Consider the following 17,697-nt stretch of genomic DNA (forward strand, 5'->3'; position numbering starts at 1 on the left):
TCTGTTCACTAAACCTAGCCCTAATCTTACTCCAATGGAGAAGCTTTAAACCTAATTTTAACTGAGTTTAAACAAATGTTAGAGATTGGGGGTTATTTTGCTTTCTCCAGTAGAATGATTTTTATTTTATAATAATGCTAGATACAAAGTGCAAAGAGGACAACTGTCATTTGAAAAGTAATACTTTCTCTCCTTGAATGGCTTCTTGTTAATGAACAATGATAAAAAGTCAACAGAGCACTGACTTGACAGACCAGGTGAGTAATATTTGCAACTGTGTGCTCTTAAAGGTAAAGCATTAATTCAGGTGTAACTTCTGCATCAGAAAAGCAATTTCTGGAGTCCTGCCACCAATGAAAGGGTCTCTTTGCAAAGCAGTTGCTCATAGCATTGAAGAGATGAAAACCCAAAGGCAAAGCGTTTGAGCCATTCAACATCAAAAGTCACTGGATAGTAGAGGATATCTTTGCCTGGCTTTGGAGGCAAGAAAACTACATTGGGTCTACCCTCTGCCAAGCTTAGAAAGATGACAGGAGCAAAGCTAGTTTTAGTGATGGCAAAAGAGCAAAACTGAACAAAAGATTCTTTTTTTAAATACAGCTGTTACATACAGTACATCCTCAGAATTATGAACTGATCGGTCAACCACACACCTCATTTGGAACTGGAATTATGCAATCAGGCAACAGAGACAAAATAAACAAACACTGTACAATACAGTACTGTGTTAAATATAAACTACTAAAAAATAAAGGGAAAGTTTAAAAAAAAGATTTGACAAGGTAAGGAAACTGTTTCTGCGCTTGTTTCATTTAATTAAGATGGTTAAAAGCAGTGTTTTTTCTCTGCACAGTAGTTTCAAAGCTGTATTAAGTCAATGTTCAGTTGTAAACTTTTGAAAGAACCACCATAACATTTTGTTCAGAGTTATGAACATTTCAGAGTTACGAACAACCTCTATTCGTGTTTGTAACTCTGAGGTTCTACTGTATATTCTTAGGAGCTGCAGTTCAATAATATCTCTTCAGTTAAACCAGAGAAAGAGAAAGATAGTTTGTAGCACTTCTGCATTCTCTCCCTTTTGCATTCTTTCAGTATAAGATTTCCATTTAGCTAGATCTTCAGAAAGCTTAGGGATTTAATTTAAAACTAAGGCAGCTGAAATATATTTAGAGACTATAACGAGTGATGTTCTGTATCTTAAATCAAGTCTCAGTGCAAGATTCATCAAGCTAAGATATCAAGAGCACAACCTAATCATTGAGGTTTGATAGTGGTGATCAAGAGCACCAAATACAGTGTGGCTTTCCTAGAAAATAAATGTGCACTATGTTTCTCTGATGCCAGTAACAGAGATAAAGTGTGGTACCTTCATTCGAAAAAAAGTAATGCTGGTTAGCAGGTCTACTGTTGATTTCAGGTCTTGAAGCCTTTCAGAATTGCTGGCAGGAAAATTATCCTAGTTAATCGGGGAAAAGGAAATAAGTATAAGGTTAAGGGTGAGACCCTTAAAATGTTAAGAAAAAAAAAAACTTTCAGGAAAACAAAGAAAGCGATAAACACAATGGGTGGGATTATCAACCGCGCTTGGTGTTGGTCCATCTACACTCCTATTGAAGTCAATGGTTAAATGCCTAGTGACATCAATGGGAGCAGAGTTAGGCCCAAACTGACCATTTTGGGAACTCTTAGGGCCTGTGGTAACAATATGTAAGTTTTAAAATATTGCATTGCCAATTCTAAAAATCTCATAGAAAATACTGCAATGAAAAGGTTAAAGAAACACTGTTTGTGATTTAAAGGAAACCCTTTTATTTGCTCTCCATCATATATAAATCAGTTCCAGAAATAAAGTTAGTATAGTTTCATATATAAATCAGTTCCAGAAATAAAGTTTCATAATAAGCTTAATGAATTGGAATTTATGTGAAATACTAAGAGTTCCCTAGATTAGCAGGCAGATTGATACCCAGGAAACATTTTTGGTAGTCATTTAATGGCCTCATACCATCAAAGGACTACTCAACTATCCTTATAGTCTGATAGGGAGTGGATATCATTCTTCAACACTGAAGGAACCCACAGACAGACACTTATGCTGAATGAAACTTTTGATTTTCTAAACTCTAAAAAACTGCCTCACCAATTGTAATATCACACAATGACCCTCTTTTCTTAGCTGTTAATCTCAAGAAAGATCAGAAAATATGGTTTTATTAAAACACTAACGTCCTAAAATTTGAATTCTAATTCAAGGATTGGTGATAGTGTGAGCATCTTTATTCTTTCAAACTTCATGTCAGACTAGATATTCATATCTAAAATGGTATAAGCAAATAAAGTGCACTGATATATTTATACTAAACAATGTATGATTTGGTCCCTCAGTAGGATCTGTTATACATACCCTGTATTTAGATAGGTCAATCCTCAGTGAATTGTGCAATTGATCCAGCAGTTTTATGAACTTTTCCCTCTGTACAAAGAAGACATGAACATTTGCACATGAGACACAATGGGGTGCCAAGTTTCTGTAGTTATGTGTGTAAATCTACAGCCCACACATTTATCACAAAGCATACAATCTGCTGCCTTCCATTCTGGATCTGTTTGGAAAGTGTGCGGTTTTCAATTTATTTGTATAAAAGCATTGGTCTGACATAACAGTAAGTATATCAGAAACCGTAAATGTGTTATGCCTTCTGCCATATTTCATGATTCATCTAATATAGCACAAATCTCTGGCATTCATTCACCATCATGCAGCCTTAAAATGCATTAGTGAAGCACAGCAGCCTTTCCCCTAAACTGCTTTCCTTTATCTTAATAACTGATGTGTTGTTAAGTAAATAACTAAAACAAAAATACCTAGGGAAACTGAAAAAATAATGTCAGAAGACTCTGAACAACAACAGTATCAATTCAAATTAAAGTTCACAGGTTTTCAGTGATGGGTGTGTGGCTTGTCAGAAAAGATCAGCTTGTTCTGTTTCTGTATTCAGCTCCTTACAAAACTCTGCTTGCCCCTTTTAAAACTGTAGGGCACATTATTTGTTTGCATAGGGGATTTTTAGCAAGATGTAAAAATACAGAATGGGGGAGGGAGTTGGGGACTCCTATGATTGGTATGGCAGGGAGCCAACGCCCCCTGTTCTCATAGCCCACCTTAACCCTCTTACGAGGATGGTGGATGGTAAGGTCCAAGCCATGGGTCGGCTGGGGGACCTGGATGGAAACAAAGGGGAGCTGATGGATGCCCCAGAGAATTGATTTGAATAAATATGGATTTGCTTGCACTGTACACTTTATCTGCCGGGTAGTCCCAGACATCTATATAATAAAGTTGCGGCCTGATTAAAATCCATAACAAGTGTCTCCTGTCCTTCTTGTGGTGAACCCAGACAATGACCCATTAGAGATGGTGGCCTTGTGAAACCTATCTGAGCAATAGCTTTTCCCTTTGAAAATGGAGATTGACTTGTGATTTTGGCATATAAAGGCCCAAGGGTAAAATTTTAGTGCAATGCACACAACTGAGCTGTGTGAGTCCCAGTAATGTTAATGAGAGTTGTATGCCTTTCATGCTTTGTGTTGAAACACTTATACCCCTTATCCAATTGCAAAGAAACATGCAGTTACACCATCAGAATATGTAAAGGCTACAGACCATTGGAAGTAGCAAGATCTGATACCCATAAACATATGTTCTGACCTCTATCACACTTCTGAATTATGCAATGATGTGACCATGGTATAACTTGCATGGCAGGGGAGTACTAACCTACACGTAAAGCCTTTGATCTGGCACAGTTCCATTAAGTGTTCAACACAAGGGGATGTTTTTGCCATGTTATAAATCTCCACTGAAATACTCAGGCAAATCCATCCCAGATGTAGGCTTGAGGACTTGAATTTGGGATGTTCTTTTTGATGAATGGTGTGCAGCTATCCACTATCATGCAACCTGACCCAGAGGGCTTCAGAAATGAGAAAAATAATCTTATATTTTGCCTATAAGTCAATTGTTTGAAAACAGAGCCCAGAACCTCTATTAGGGATGTTTTAATACTGTCTTTCTACCCATCTGTTGAACTACAAATTGGATTGGTATTTGCGTCAAAGGTAAATTGGCATTAACATCAGAGAGAGGAATTAATCTGCCCCTCCAAGCTGAGGATAAAAAAAAATGTTCTGCTCACTAGCAAAATGGAAATAAAGAAGAGAAAATCCATGGTGAAATAAACAGCAAAACTTTACATTTCAAAAGCTGGATCAAACATAAAACATCTGATAAAGGGTTTTGTTGAAACAGTAGCGTGCCATTTCAACAAAAGTATAAGAGCCAGAATGATTTAATAACAAATAGGGCTGTCGATTAATAGCAGTTAATTTATGCAATTAACTCAGAAAAATTAATCACGATTAATCGCAGTTTTAATTGCACTGTTAAACAATAGAATACCAATTGAAATTTATTAAATATTTTTGGATGTTTTTCTACATTTTCAAATATATTGATTTCAATTACAACACAGAATACAAAGTATCCATGGCTCACTTTATATTATTTTTGATTACAAATATTTGCACTGTAAAAATGATAAACAAAAGAAACAGTATTTTTCAGTTCACCTCATACAAGTACTGCAGTGCAATCTCTTTATCATGAAATTGCAACTTACAAATGTAGATTTTTTGTTTGTTACATAACTGCACTCAAAAACAAAACAATGCAAAACTTTAGAGTCTACAAATCCACTCAGTCCTATTTCTCGTTCAGCCAATCACTAAGACAAACAAGTTTGTTTACATTTACAGCAGATAATGCTGCCCACTTCTTATTTACAATGTCACCAGAAAGTGAGAACAGGCATTCACAAAGGACTTTTGTAGCCAGCATTGCAAGGTATCTATGTGCCAGATATGCTAAACATTCATAGGCTCCTTCATGCTTCGGCCACCATTCCAGAGGACATGCTTTCATGCTGATGATGCTCATTAAAAAAATAATGTGTTAATTAAATTTGTGACTGAACGCAGCACATATTGTTCGTTTTAAGAACATTTTCACTGCAGATTTGACAAAACGCAAAAAAGGTACCAATGTGAAATTTCTAAAGATAGCTACAGCACTCGACCCAAGGTTTAAGAATCTGAAGTGCCTTCCAAAATCTGAGAGGGACGAGGTGTAGAGCATGCTTTTAGAAGTCTTAAAAGAGCAACACTCCAATGCGGACTACAGAACCCGAACCACCAAACAAGAAAATCAACGTTCTGCTGGTGGCATTTGACTCAGATGATGAAAATGAACATGTGTCCATCCGCACTGCTTTGGATTGTTATTGAGCAGAACCCATCATCAGCATGGACACATGTCCTCTGGAATGGTGGTTGAAGCATGAAGGGACTTATGAATCTTTACTGGCATGTAAATATCTTGCGACGCCGGCTACAACAGTGCCATGCAAACACCTGTTCTCACTTTCAGGTGATATTGTGAACAAGAAGCAGGTAGCATTATCTCCTGCAAATGTAAGCAAACTTTTTGTCTTAGTGATTGGCTGAACGAGAAGTTGGACTGAGTGGACTTGTAGGCTCTAAAGTTTTGCATTGTTTTGTTTTTGAGTGCAGTTATGTTTGTACATAATTCTACATTTGTAAGTTCAACTTTCATTATAAAGAGATGGCACTACGTTACTTGTATTAGGTGAATTGAAAAATACGAGTTCTTTTGTTTTTTACAGTGCAAATATTTGTGATAGAAAATAAATATAAAGTGAGCACTGTACACTTTGTATTCTCTGTTATAATTGAAATAAATATATTTGAAAATGTGGAAATCATCCTAAACTATTTAAATAAATGGTATTCTATTATTGTTTAACAGTGCAATTAATTGCACGATTAATCACAATTAATTCTTTTAATCGCACAATTAATCACGATTAACTTTTTTAATCGCTAGACAGCCCTAATAACAAACCATCAATGTACTTTTAAAATTAGAACCTGAATAAACACATCTAAGTTTCATCACTAGAATATTTGGTAACATAGTAATTAAATAATAGTAGTAATGTATAGTCAGATAGTACTTTTCATCTATAAATCTTACAGATCTTCACAATAACAGGTATCACTATTACCCTTTTATAGAGGGGAAAACTGAGGTGCATTGAGTTTGAATCCCAGTCCTGGGAGACGCTGCCACCAAACTGGGGATTTAAGCATGCAAGGGCCTTCATGGAGAAAATATGCAATAACGCTGTACATAATACAGTTATAAATCTAAATTTGATTTACTGCATACTGTGGAAAAATGCTCGGAATGAATTTTCTTTACAAAAAATTTGTTTCAGGCACAGATGGAATTATTTTCTTGGCCATAGTCTGAAAATTGTGTCCTCTGTTGTAAAAAACAAACAAACAAAAAACACCAAATTTTATTATTTGATAATAATACCCTTGAAAATCATGCAGAAGTGGAAATATTTTCATTACACTTAGGCCTGGTCTACACTAACCCCCAAATTCGAACTAAGGTACGCAACTTCAGCTACGTGAATAACGTAGCTGAAGTCGACATACCTTAGTTCAAACTTACCGCGGTTCAGATGCGGTCCACACGCGGCAGGCAGGCTCCCCATCGACTCCGCGGTACTCCTCTCGCCGAGCTGGAGTACCGCAGTCGACGGCGAGCGCTTCCGGGATCGATTTATCGCGTCCAGACCAGACGCGATAAATCGAACCCGGAAGTTCGATTGCCAGCTGTCGAACTACCGTGGTAGTGTAGACCTGGCCTAAGTTTAACAGTGCAATTAATCACACGATTAATCACAATTAATTATTTTAATCGCACAATTAATCGCGATGAATTTGTTTAATCGCTAGACAGCCCTAATCACTAGACAGTGCTTCATGCAGCTGCAATTTGTACTTCATTAATATTGTGTTTGATATTTGATTAAATCCCAAATTTATTAAAATAGATGTTAATAAATAATATTTTAGAAATCATTAGTGTGTGTTTGCATTTGGTAATGAATCAGAGGATTATTCCTTAAAAATGGTTACCATACAAATAATAGCAATGCAAACTAAAAAAAATGAAGCATGAATATATTAATTATTCAGGGTCAAATTGTGTTTGTGCCCGTTCTTTGGCTACCCACATCATGAGTAGTAGTGTGGGAGTGGAAGCAGGCTCCCCAGAGCTGCTACTCTCCCTTCCTTCGCCAACCTCCCCAGTGTAGCTAGGGGAAGGGAAGTGGAGATTGGAGAAATGAGCAGATCCTTAGTTCTACCACTACCAAAGCACTGGGCAGTACACACTATGCCAGGTATTGACACAGCACAGTTTGCTCCCTCCCTGAAGGTGCTGGGGAACCAGGAGAGTCATGATCTCCCTCCTGAGCTGCTTTGCCACTTCCTGAGAGTAGGTATTACATCATCTCATGATCTCGCCCTTAGTACGCAGAACACTCTAATTCCATACTGAGTTTTCAACAACTGAAAACGACCCTTGATAAGCCATCTTTCTTGTCTTGTATAGTGTATGAACCTATTTAAAATCATTCTACCCGGAGTCTAACTTTAAGAGCCATTCCAGTTATACCAAACAGAAATATCATGTTTAACTTCACTTTCCCTATACAGGATTGGCACACTTTGATCATTTGTGTTTTCTAATAGTCATGTCATGATGCCATGTACTTCTACAAAAGAGAGGCGTTCAGAAAGAGAGTTCAGTACCGAACCTGAAACAGAAGGTGTAATTTTTAGTTTCTTAGATGAAAGATTTATTGCAAGCACTTTCCCTAATGATGGAGACAAAGGAAAGACACCTACTCTGAGTTCCTATTATATATGTAGAATTATTCCTGTAACTAGTTAGAGGGAAAAATCTTAGTTGGTGTTTCCACTAATGATGGTAACACTCTCATCTGAAAAGATGCTGAATCTTCATTATAATGTTTCTCTATTACTGACTTATGCAAAATTGCAAAAAATGCACATTTTTAAAGACAGTCACTACAAATATTCTTATGCTAATGGCCCTGAAGGTTCTATTCTGATGATTTAGGGCCAGATCCATTGGGTCCAAGTACGTCCAATATCCCATCTGAGGTACTGGACTATCGATTTTAATACAGAGTTGTGATGAGTTTGTAAGCTTCTACCTTAAATCAAAACAAAATTCTTCTGATGTGAATTTCATTGAAAATGTCACAAATAATGTGCATGCCAATCTTTATGTATGTAAGAGTTTAAAAAAAGATGTGACCAAAGTATGCAGCATGCTAATATTAACTTATCAAAGAGACCCAGGGCAAAATTTTCAAAAGCACCTAAGTCTCTTTTTCAGAAGTAACTAAGGGTACTGCTAGGCTTGGAGCTAGGGTTGTGCAGATATAATCACACTAGCTTTTATTGAGCTGGAGCACCAAAAATTGTAATGTAGCCAAGGTAGCACGGACAGCAGTAAGTAGTGGCACAGATTAGCTGCTCAAGTACAAACGCACCTGGCCCCTATGAGTACGTGCTTGGGGTAGCTAGTCCATGCTGCTACTCGCTGCTGCCCATGCTACTGTGGCTACACCATTATTTTTAGCATGCTAGCCCAATGAGAGCTAGCGTGAATATGTTTACATGAGCTGGGAATCACAACCCTAGCTCCAAGTGTAGATACAGCCTTAGACACTTTTGAAAATATTATAATCTCTAATGTCATAGTCCATACTACATCAACTCTTAGAAAGTAGGTACTGGGAATTCTATCATATTGCCAGGGTAAAGAAATTATACTTACACCAAAGTTGGTAGCAGCAAAACGATCTGAGGCAGACACATTAGTTGTAGCTGTAGTGTGAGCATAAAAAGCATTTATGTTGGCCAACAAGGTACTCATCACTGCTGGAACTCCAGAACACATGTATTTAGAAGACAGACATGAAAAGTGCCTAAAATTCAAACAGAGATTACTATTAAAATATTAGAAGTATGCTATACAGATACATTCCAAGCGTTCTATGGCCAACTTCTGCTTTCATTTCCACTGGTGTAAATTCCAAGTAACATCATCAACTCCAATAGCGGCTCTTGGGACTTACACTGGCATACATGAGATCAGAATCTAGCTCTGATCTATACTGCTGCTATGGGTTGTACACTGGTGATTCAAAACTGAATACAGCTAGAAATGTTAACTTGTTGTTGTATCAATTCTAAAATAAAATGTGATTATATATAGTATTATATTTGACTGTATTAAAAGAAAAATGTTTATCAAATATAAAATGTGTTATCACAGAAGGCTACAATGGGTCTACACCACCCAGGTTAGTTTCAAGTTCAAACAGTTTGGGTGGTAGGTATAAAGAGGATGAAATTTTTCTAAAGTATTACTGAGGCTTATTTTTAGGCTATTTTATTACCGAGAAGTGGGACTTCCAAAAGTCGTGGACACTAGAAAGCTTTCCATCTTGCTTTACACTCAAAAGAAACCAAAGAGCATCAATACTGGTAGTACACCAGGCAATAAAATAGTGAATATCTGACTTCCACTCAGGTGCGAGTGCAAAACCCAGAATAAATGGTGTTCTTCTAGAATCATTATTGATTGCTAATCAGTCTGTTACATAGGACAACTACATATAATTAGACGAAATTCTGACTATTGATAAACTAATGAGAACACAATGTCAGCTGAAAGGTCACAGAACATTTAAAAAAACATAGTATAAGTCATAAAGAAGTATTAATACACAAGGTAAAAAATGATGAGGAGTTCAATTTCAACACTTCTCCTGAATTTAAAACAAAGTTGATGTTATTGTTGGTACACACTTTTTTCTGTTTCATTTGAATGAAAAAAAAAAAAAAGAAAAGGACTTTGAAAATACAAAATACTGTAGATTGTACAGAAAAAAGAATGTAATACAAGCACCGAATGCTTAATTTTGTATAGGTGAACTTAAGCCAAATATCCTAATTCATGCCATTGCTAATGTCATCTTCCACTTACAATGTTTGTCCATATCTCCTCCCTCACTTTAATCCTGTCACTGGATTCTTGTCTATAAAACACATTAAATCCTGCTACATTCCCACAACTCCCCACTTAATTTCACACAGCCTACATCACTGCTTTTATATCTTCCAACTCTCCTATTCACCACCTGTGGTGCTCCCAATCCCCTTTCTGAACTGCTCCCTCCATCTGCTTGTGACTGACTGTCATGTCCTGATTGGTCCCAACAGCTGCAGCTGCTCAAACCCCCTGCTGGAGAGACAAAAATGACCCTGTCAGGGTCCACGATACCATTCCTGGCATCATGCCTTCAATAACACAGATTCCTATGATCTCTTGGAACAGTTTGTCTCTTCATGTCAGCCAAGCACCATCTCTCCCTGTCTTAAAAGCTACTTTTTCCAGGCAGAGGTATAATTTCAGGGGGGATGCTAAGAGAGGAAAATAGGACTCTCTTGCCTCCCGCTTCCTTCCTAACTCTCAGACTGGTGTGGAGAGGTCCTCAGCACCAAAGCCAAAAGTGCTGCTGTCAGCTGCAGCGGGCAGCCAGCCCTCAACCCCTCTGCTGTGTGAGAACAGCTCTCAGAAATAAAAACTCCACTCAACACCTCCATGCTCAGTCAGCAAGGGGAACGAGAAGAGCCTAGAGGAGAGCTTCCTTTTCTTCTTTCCTCCCAACAAGCTGCCCCGCCATATCCTGCATCAAGTTTGGTGGGGGAGGAGGAGAAAGAGAGAAGACACATAGCTGTTCCACTTCCTTCTGGGGGGAAAGGAAAATAAGTTCTCTCTGTGATGGAGGAGAGGCTCCCTTACTGGGGACACAAAAGAACCCCTGGCATGGTGTGTTCAGAGGATGAGACGCAGGGAGCCTGTGGCATGGAGGGCAATTACGAGACTATAGGAGGGGTTCAGGAGGAGGATAGAGTACCTGTGATTGAAGGATCCAGGGGGGACAGAGGAGGGTGGAGGAGAAAGCAAGTAGCCTTCAGGGAGGTGCTTACAAGGGTGCCGTCATGTTGCCAAAAACTCTTTTGAGTTGATTGCCAGTCTCTCAACACAAGGTGTTTTTCTTGGAGCCCCAACTTCTGGAGTGATGTGATTACATGACAATCTTAGCTTTCATTAAGAAAAGCTAACATTCTTGCCCTCGTGGCTGTTGAGAAAAGCTCAAAAACACGAACCCAAAGGACTCAAAAACCAGGAGGCAAATATAAAAAACACAAAATTGAGTATTTTTAATTTTTCATTATTTTTAAGCTAATCTCATGATTTTTGTGGGCCTGAGGCATGATTACTGAATGCTTGGTTTGGCACGGGTGTTACTCAGTTTTTATCCAGGAAAACTCAAACCTCAGGGATTGGCCCTTTGTAAATTCTTTGTGAACGCTATATAAATTATTATTAATAATCAAAGCAAAAATGCCTGCCAAACTGCTGTGAGGAAGACCTCAGTGGTGAGGCAGTAAGAGGCATGGTTGGTGATACATCAGTTTAAACCTGCACCAATCACTATCTGCTTCATGAACACATCAGGGAATAAGAGAAGATAGAAACCTGCAGCACCAACAAGGCAGACACTTGGATGAGGAGACTGTTCCCATTACCATCTTTTGCTACCTCCACATTACAAGTCTCAGGCATCAAGAGTCAGGAATCCAGGATCAGGAGTCAGACTTAAGTATATCTGATCTCTAATACTGGATCTCTTTTACATAACTCCTGAGATGTCCTAAAATGGACACCATGTGCAGGGCCGGCTCCAGCTTTTCTGGCAAAAAAAAGAAAAGAAAAAAAGATGAGTGGCAGCACTTCAGCGCCGCTTCTTCAGCGGCAATTCGGCAGCAGGTCCTCCCTCTCTTCCTTGGCAATAGCTCAAAGAGGAAGAGAGGGAATGAGGGACCCGCTGCTGAATTCCCAGACGTGCCACCCCGATACTGGATGGAGTGCTGCCCCTTTGTACTGGCTGCCCCAAGCACCAGCTTCCTACGCTGGTGCCTGGAGCCGGCCCTGACCATGTGTAACACTGACAGTGATTGGGGGGCAGGATCGAACCTGAGACCTCTGGAGCTTAGTGCATGAACCTCTACCGCATGAGCTATCAAAGCCAACTGGCTGTTAGCTAAGGTGTGTAGAGCAAACTCATTAATCTCTCTAAGTGGTCTCGGTGCCACTAGATGGGACAGAACACCACACCCATGCACCTCCAGACACAGCTCTTCCCCACTAGCCTTAATCAGTCAGGAAGGACATTAATCAGTGCTACAGACATTTGAGCTTGAATCAATGACTTGTATCCCATTGATCTCAGAGCAAGATCATCACAAACAGAGTCAGAATAGATTCCAGTGTATTCCCAAATGCTCCAACCACCAGTGAATGCTCCAACCATATGTCTTGTCCTTATTTTAGTTTAAAACATTTTAGGTTTTTTTCTAAAAGAATATAACATGAGAGACATAATCAACTGACCCTTGTAATTGAAATGCAATTGGCTGGAAAAAATTATTATACTGCAATTTTCTAACGCCCTATAGCAACTCATTCAAGACAAGTAACCTTATAGTTTTGTTTTAAAATCACGACTTCCAAGAAATAAACAAGTCATTAATTTGTGCAGCCACAAAAGTCTTCAAAAATACCTAACCTTCTATTTAGTTTTTGTTATTTTAAAATATGTTGCGGAATTCTTAATAGCTAAGAACACAGAGGATTCAGGCACCGTGCAGGGTTAGTGTGCACTGGTTGCGGGGATAAATCCATCCCTCACTCCCAACCATGAGCCAGGCTGTGGGGCTGGACAGTTGCTGCAGCCCCCTGGGGCAGATGCTATGGGACTTCTGTTTAGACCTGAGTGAATAACTGATTTTTCAGGTCGCTGGCAGTTCAAATAAAAAAAACTGAATTTGGTCAAACCAAAACTGACATTTTTCAAAATTTTTGGTGAAGCAAAAAAGTCAGAAAAATTTTGTTTAGATTTTGGGCATTTTTAACTTTTAATAAAAGTAAAATAAATGAAGGGCTAGATATTTACAAGTGCCCTTGTGAATCTAGACCCCAATTTTTTTTGGCTGACACGGTTCAGTGTATATGTCCAATTCGTTAATAGTCGTCCCAAAACTGCATTTTTGATTTATATACTATTGGTCTGAAAAATTTCACCGACCTCTGCTCAGATTCAAGTGATTCTGGGGTCCCTTCCCTTGCCTGGCCCCATTGTAATCTTCCATATTTGACTGTGCAAAGTTGGGGTAAAGACCCTTTCCCAGGGCTCCAGGGTTTCTCCACCACTCCAATGCACTCTCTATGCAGGATTTAAGTGGCATAGAGGCCCTTGAGCTGAAGTGCATTAACAAATGGTGTACATTAATGCTTAGTGATTATATCATGCTTTTTATGTTGATAGCTTTGCAAACATTTACCAACATCTCTGTGAGGCAGACCATTAAGTCCTGTTAGTCTCATTTTACAGATAGAGAAACAGAATCAGAGAAAGCAGTGAATGACATGGCCTGGGTTTAAAAATCAGCACTTCCTTGCTATCTGGCTCATGATCATGTTGCTAGTCAAAGTTTACTTTCATTAATGCCAGAGTATTTCAGCAACCTTTTCAGGTTAAAACACAAATACGAGCAAATCATCATCCAGATATTCATTTATTATTAGGGTGTTTAAGCATAGGCAGCAGGCATTTCTAATTACCTGGCACAATTGCTTTGTATGAAATTGCAGTGTTGACATGGGAAGATTTTCATCAGCATTTTCAAGTAACCTTCAAGGTTAATAGAAAACACCACTGATCTATTCACCAAGTGCATTTTGAGATTAGTGTTTAAAATTTCAACAGGCATTAATCAGCATATATAGGGATAATCAACACAATCTTTTTTCAATAATTAGATGAAACATCCAATTTATTATACTTAAAATTCCACTGCTGATCTAATATTATTTCCATACAAACTTTGCAGTTAATGGAAAACACCAAAGATCCTCCTAGTCTGTTTCTTGGTTACTTTTAGTCAAGCTCTCATGTCACACAGCAATTTCACAGCTACTGTGTACAATTTTACAAGATTTACTGTAAAATCTAACACTCCCCCAGTTTGTTCTATTCAGTTAAATTGTGAGATATTAACTTTGCACTAATGATGTCCTTTTTTATGCTGCTCATGATCTTTGAGAGTTTAAATGGTGCAAAATAAAACTATGAGTATTGAAAATCAGAAATTGTGTGCTAAATGTGTTTCTCTCAGCCAAAAGCAATATTTACTAGTAAGACCCTGAGTATTCAATTTTCATTTTGAGTAGCAGTTACTCATATCAGTAGTAACATTGACTTCAATTGGACTATTCTTGTGAGTCAGTGCTACCCAGAGTTAAGTAAAGGTTCGAGAATTGGGTTCTTTGCTTTTGTCAGTTGGTTTCAATCATTCTGAATCACAAAATAGTTTAAAATGATGACAACCTATTTGGTAAATACATTCTAATGTTTAATCAATTAGAGATTTATTTTTCATTTTTAAATCCCCTTTATAATAAAAGTGAAGCTAAAGAATTATGCCAATTTAAAATCAATGGGATTTAGGTTCCTTCATACCTAAGTCCCTTTTTAAAATGAGACATAGGTGTTGGAATGCTGAGTGGATCAATGCCTAAATACCTTTAAAAATCTGGTCTAACACTTGAAAACCTGAATTAAACTGGTCATCAACATATTGATCGTAACCTCCCTAAGGCCTGAGCTCAAGTATTTGGTATGCGATATTTACAGTATTTTTGTATGACTATCTGAGAAATGTAATACTCATACAAGTAGGCTAAAAAACTCCAACACTGTTTACTCAGCAGTATGGTAGTTACTTGGTATTAGGAGTCCAAAAGAATGAAAATGGGTTTAAGCAGTGAAAAAGGAGGAAATGGAACACATGCACCAACTAAAGTAATTCATGAAACTAATCCTGGAACGTGTTCTAAAAATGTCAATGTGCAAATAATACTACCAGTAGTTCCTTAGCAGGTTACCTTATGGACTTTGATTTTAATGTTGTAGGTATTAAAGTCTGGCACTAACCTTAACAACATTATGGCAATGGCATTTACACAAAGACAAACTTCTTAAAGATTTGTCCTCGCTCTTCAAAAAATAAAAATAAAAATAAATGTGTGTTAAAAAATAAAGTGCAGCAGGTCTTTGAACAATATCAGCAATACATTAGGCACAAGCACTGCATACATCAGTTTGTCTTTCTCCATCTATTGTTCTACTGAACAAACATTTTGCTAGTGCAAGGAATTTTTGCTAGACAGTTTTTTCTAGATAGGAATATTCTGAGTTTATCAGTTGCTGAACTGACGGGCTCCAGTGCTCTATATCATAACTAATGGAGTTTTCTTATATACCAAGACAGAAAAAAAGAGAGCAATTATAAAATATAAAAAATGGGAATATGAATGCATGTTTTGCATATGTTCCAGGCCATTAAAAATAAGTGGCTGTTCATCTTAATAAAAAAAACCTTTCAATATTCCAACAGTACAGAGCCACCATCATCTTTCAAAAACAAATGCAATAATTAAAAATAATTTTAAAAAAATCTATCCTTGGAGGTGCATTTTTGGTTCTCCCTGACATTGGAGAGAGCCTACATTTGCTCAAGGAGCAGAATTTTCCCCAATGTCATTCTTTGGTTTAATTACCTGGGATACTACAATATGATTGACAGTGGGGGCGTAGCAGGTATCCCGAATGAGTTACTGCACTCGCCTTTCGTTTCTAGAGACCTTGATTCAAGGTAGAGCTGTACAAACAAATCCAACTATTTTTACATATGAACTTTTTCATAGTTTTGTTTCAAGCTGTTGCACAATTAAAATTTCTGTCAAATTGCTAGTTTCACATCAGTAACAGAAATTTCTCATGATTTTGATGGGAAGTAACATTGATCTGAAAAAAACTGATTTTTTTCTTTTAAATTTTGCATATGCAGTTGGAAATAGGCAGATTTTTGAGAGAAAATGGGCTAACAATAACATTTCACTTTTGTGAGAGAAATTGAGCAATTAAAAAAAATCTGAAAACCTCCATTTTCGAAGTTTTTGAATTTTGTTTCAGTTTCTTTGCTCACTTCTAATTAACCTCTAGCCTTAGGGTCACAAATGAAAATGACATTTATTATCTCATTCTGCATCCCATTTTTCCACAACAAAAGACCCACTCTAGGTTAGATTGAGACTATATGACCAGCCCTGAGAAAGGGCTAGGCGTTACTGCACTCCCTGGAGCAGCCTGGGCTAGAGATTGTGACTCAATCACACTCGCTCTCCTGGCTCCCCAAGGAGGGAGTAAATTGTACTGGAAGTAGGTTCGGTGCAGTTCTTTGGCACAGTTATTCCGGCCAGTGCATTGGGGGGTAGTGTGAAGGCTCTGTTCCATCTCCACCATGTTCAGCCCACTTGCACAGAAGCGGGTTCATAGTGGCTCTGAGGGGCCTGCTTCCCTTTCCACACTGTTACCCACAATGTAGGTAACACAGGCAGGGGATTAAGGGAATGTCAAAAAAGCCAGGCCACAATTTGGCACTTAAACGTTTAATATAAATGGTGGTGCCTGCTCAAGAAATGCCCATGATGTTGAAGGTCCATACCAGGGAGCTTGGTTTAAATCAGTTCCTTTAGTTCTTCATTTTCAAGAGCAATATATTCATTCCCCAATGTTAAAAAGGAAGAAATTGCAATAAGGAGTTCAAGACTTAGAAATCACTATACTTTTATTATAATGAAAATGTTACTCTCACTCTAAAATGGCTGTTCATTTAACAATACATGGACAAAGATTTTAGAAATAAGAGTCCAAAGAGCTAAGAGTTTGTTTTTTGGAATGGAATAAATTTAAATTGTTCTTAGCACTTCACAGATTGTAAATTGCAAAATTTGCTGCAATTCTCCATGGGCAACTGTTTAGCAGAATTACTTTTAACCTACGATTCAGTCATAATATTTTATCTAATATTTATGGCTTTTTGTTATTCTCTGCTGTCATATTGTTTTTATTTTCTGACACAGATTAACTCCATCCTAGATGTTTAAAGCACATGCTATTGTAAACTTTAGGTATGTCTAGCTTTGTGCTTTGCTCAGCAGGAGTTGATAATAAATTTGCATAAATATACTATACTATGTTAAGTAAAAAAAAATCTAAAAAGAGATATTCTACAGTCATATCTTTTGGATGGCATAAAGCATTAATCAAATTATAAAACTATAAAATCTGGTTATTAAAAATTTTATAGGAGGAAAGAGATTATCAGACAAGACAAGTTCTGGTTACTACTAGACATACCGATTCAGCTCCTCTCATTTAGAGACCATTGATACAATTCCATATACGTCACTGGAGATATACTAACATAAGAGAATTAGGACTTGAGCCTGCAAACACTTATGTATATAATGTTATTCCCCTGAATTCAGTGGGACTGCTTTTAAGTATGAAGTTGAAGGGTCAGTGCCACATTCAAGAGCCTCAGTCCTTGACTCTGGCTTAGCAGTACATTGTGTGAATCTGAGAGGGGGCAAGGAGGACAAAGGTGGCTTTACTTTGCCTTTCAGCTCCCTAGTTCCTAAAACCAGCTTTGGGCTGGTTAAGCTGCCTGTGAAAGTTAGAGCAA

At 37.8% G+C, this 17,697-nt stretch overlaps 1 protein-coding gene across 1 annotated transcript in view; it reads right to left on the bottom strand.

The window, feature by feature from the left end:
• The window catches only part of UNC13C (unc-13 homolog C), a 402,367-nt gene that overhangs the window by 200,396 nt on the left and 184,274 nt on the right, over positions 1–17,697 (bottom strand). Inside the window, exons 13-15 of the mRNA XM_065411637.1 lie at positions 8,810–8,960; positions 2,408–2,476; positions 1,370–1,459 (exon numbers count right to left, since the gene is read on the bottom strand). Of these exons, the coding sequence (XP_065267709.1) occupies positions 1,370–1,459; positions 2,408–2,476; positions 8,810–8,960 (310 nt within the window). The remainder of the gene's footprint in view (positions 1–1,369; positions 1,460–2,407; positions 2,477–8,809; positions 8,961–17,697) is intronic.

The sequence above is a fragment of the Emys orbicularis genome, chromosome 10 (assembly GCF_028017835.1).
Source record: "Emys orbicularis isolate rEmyOrb1 chromosome 10, rEmyOrb1.hap1, whole genome shotgun sequence".
Taxonomy (NCBI): Eukaryota; Metazoa; Chordata; order Testudines; family Emydidae; genus Emys; species Emys orbicularis.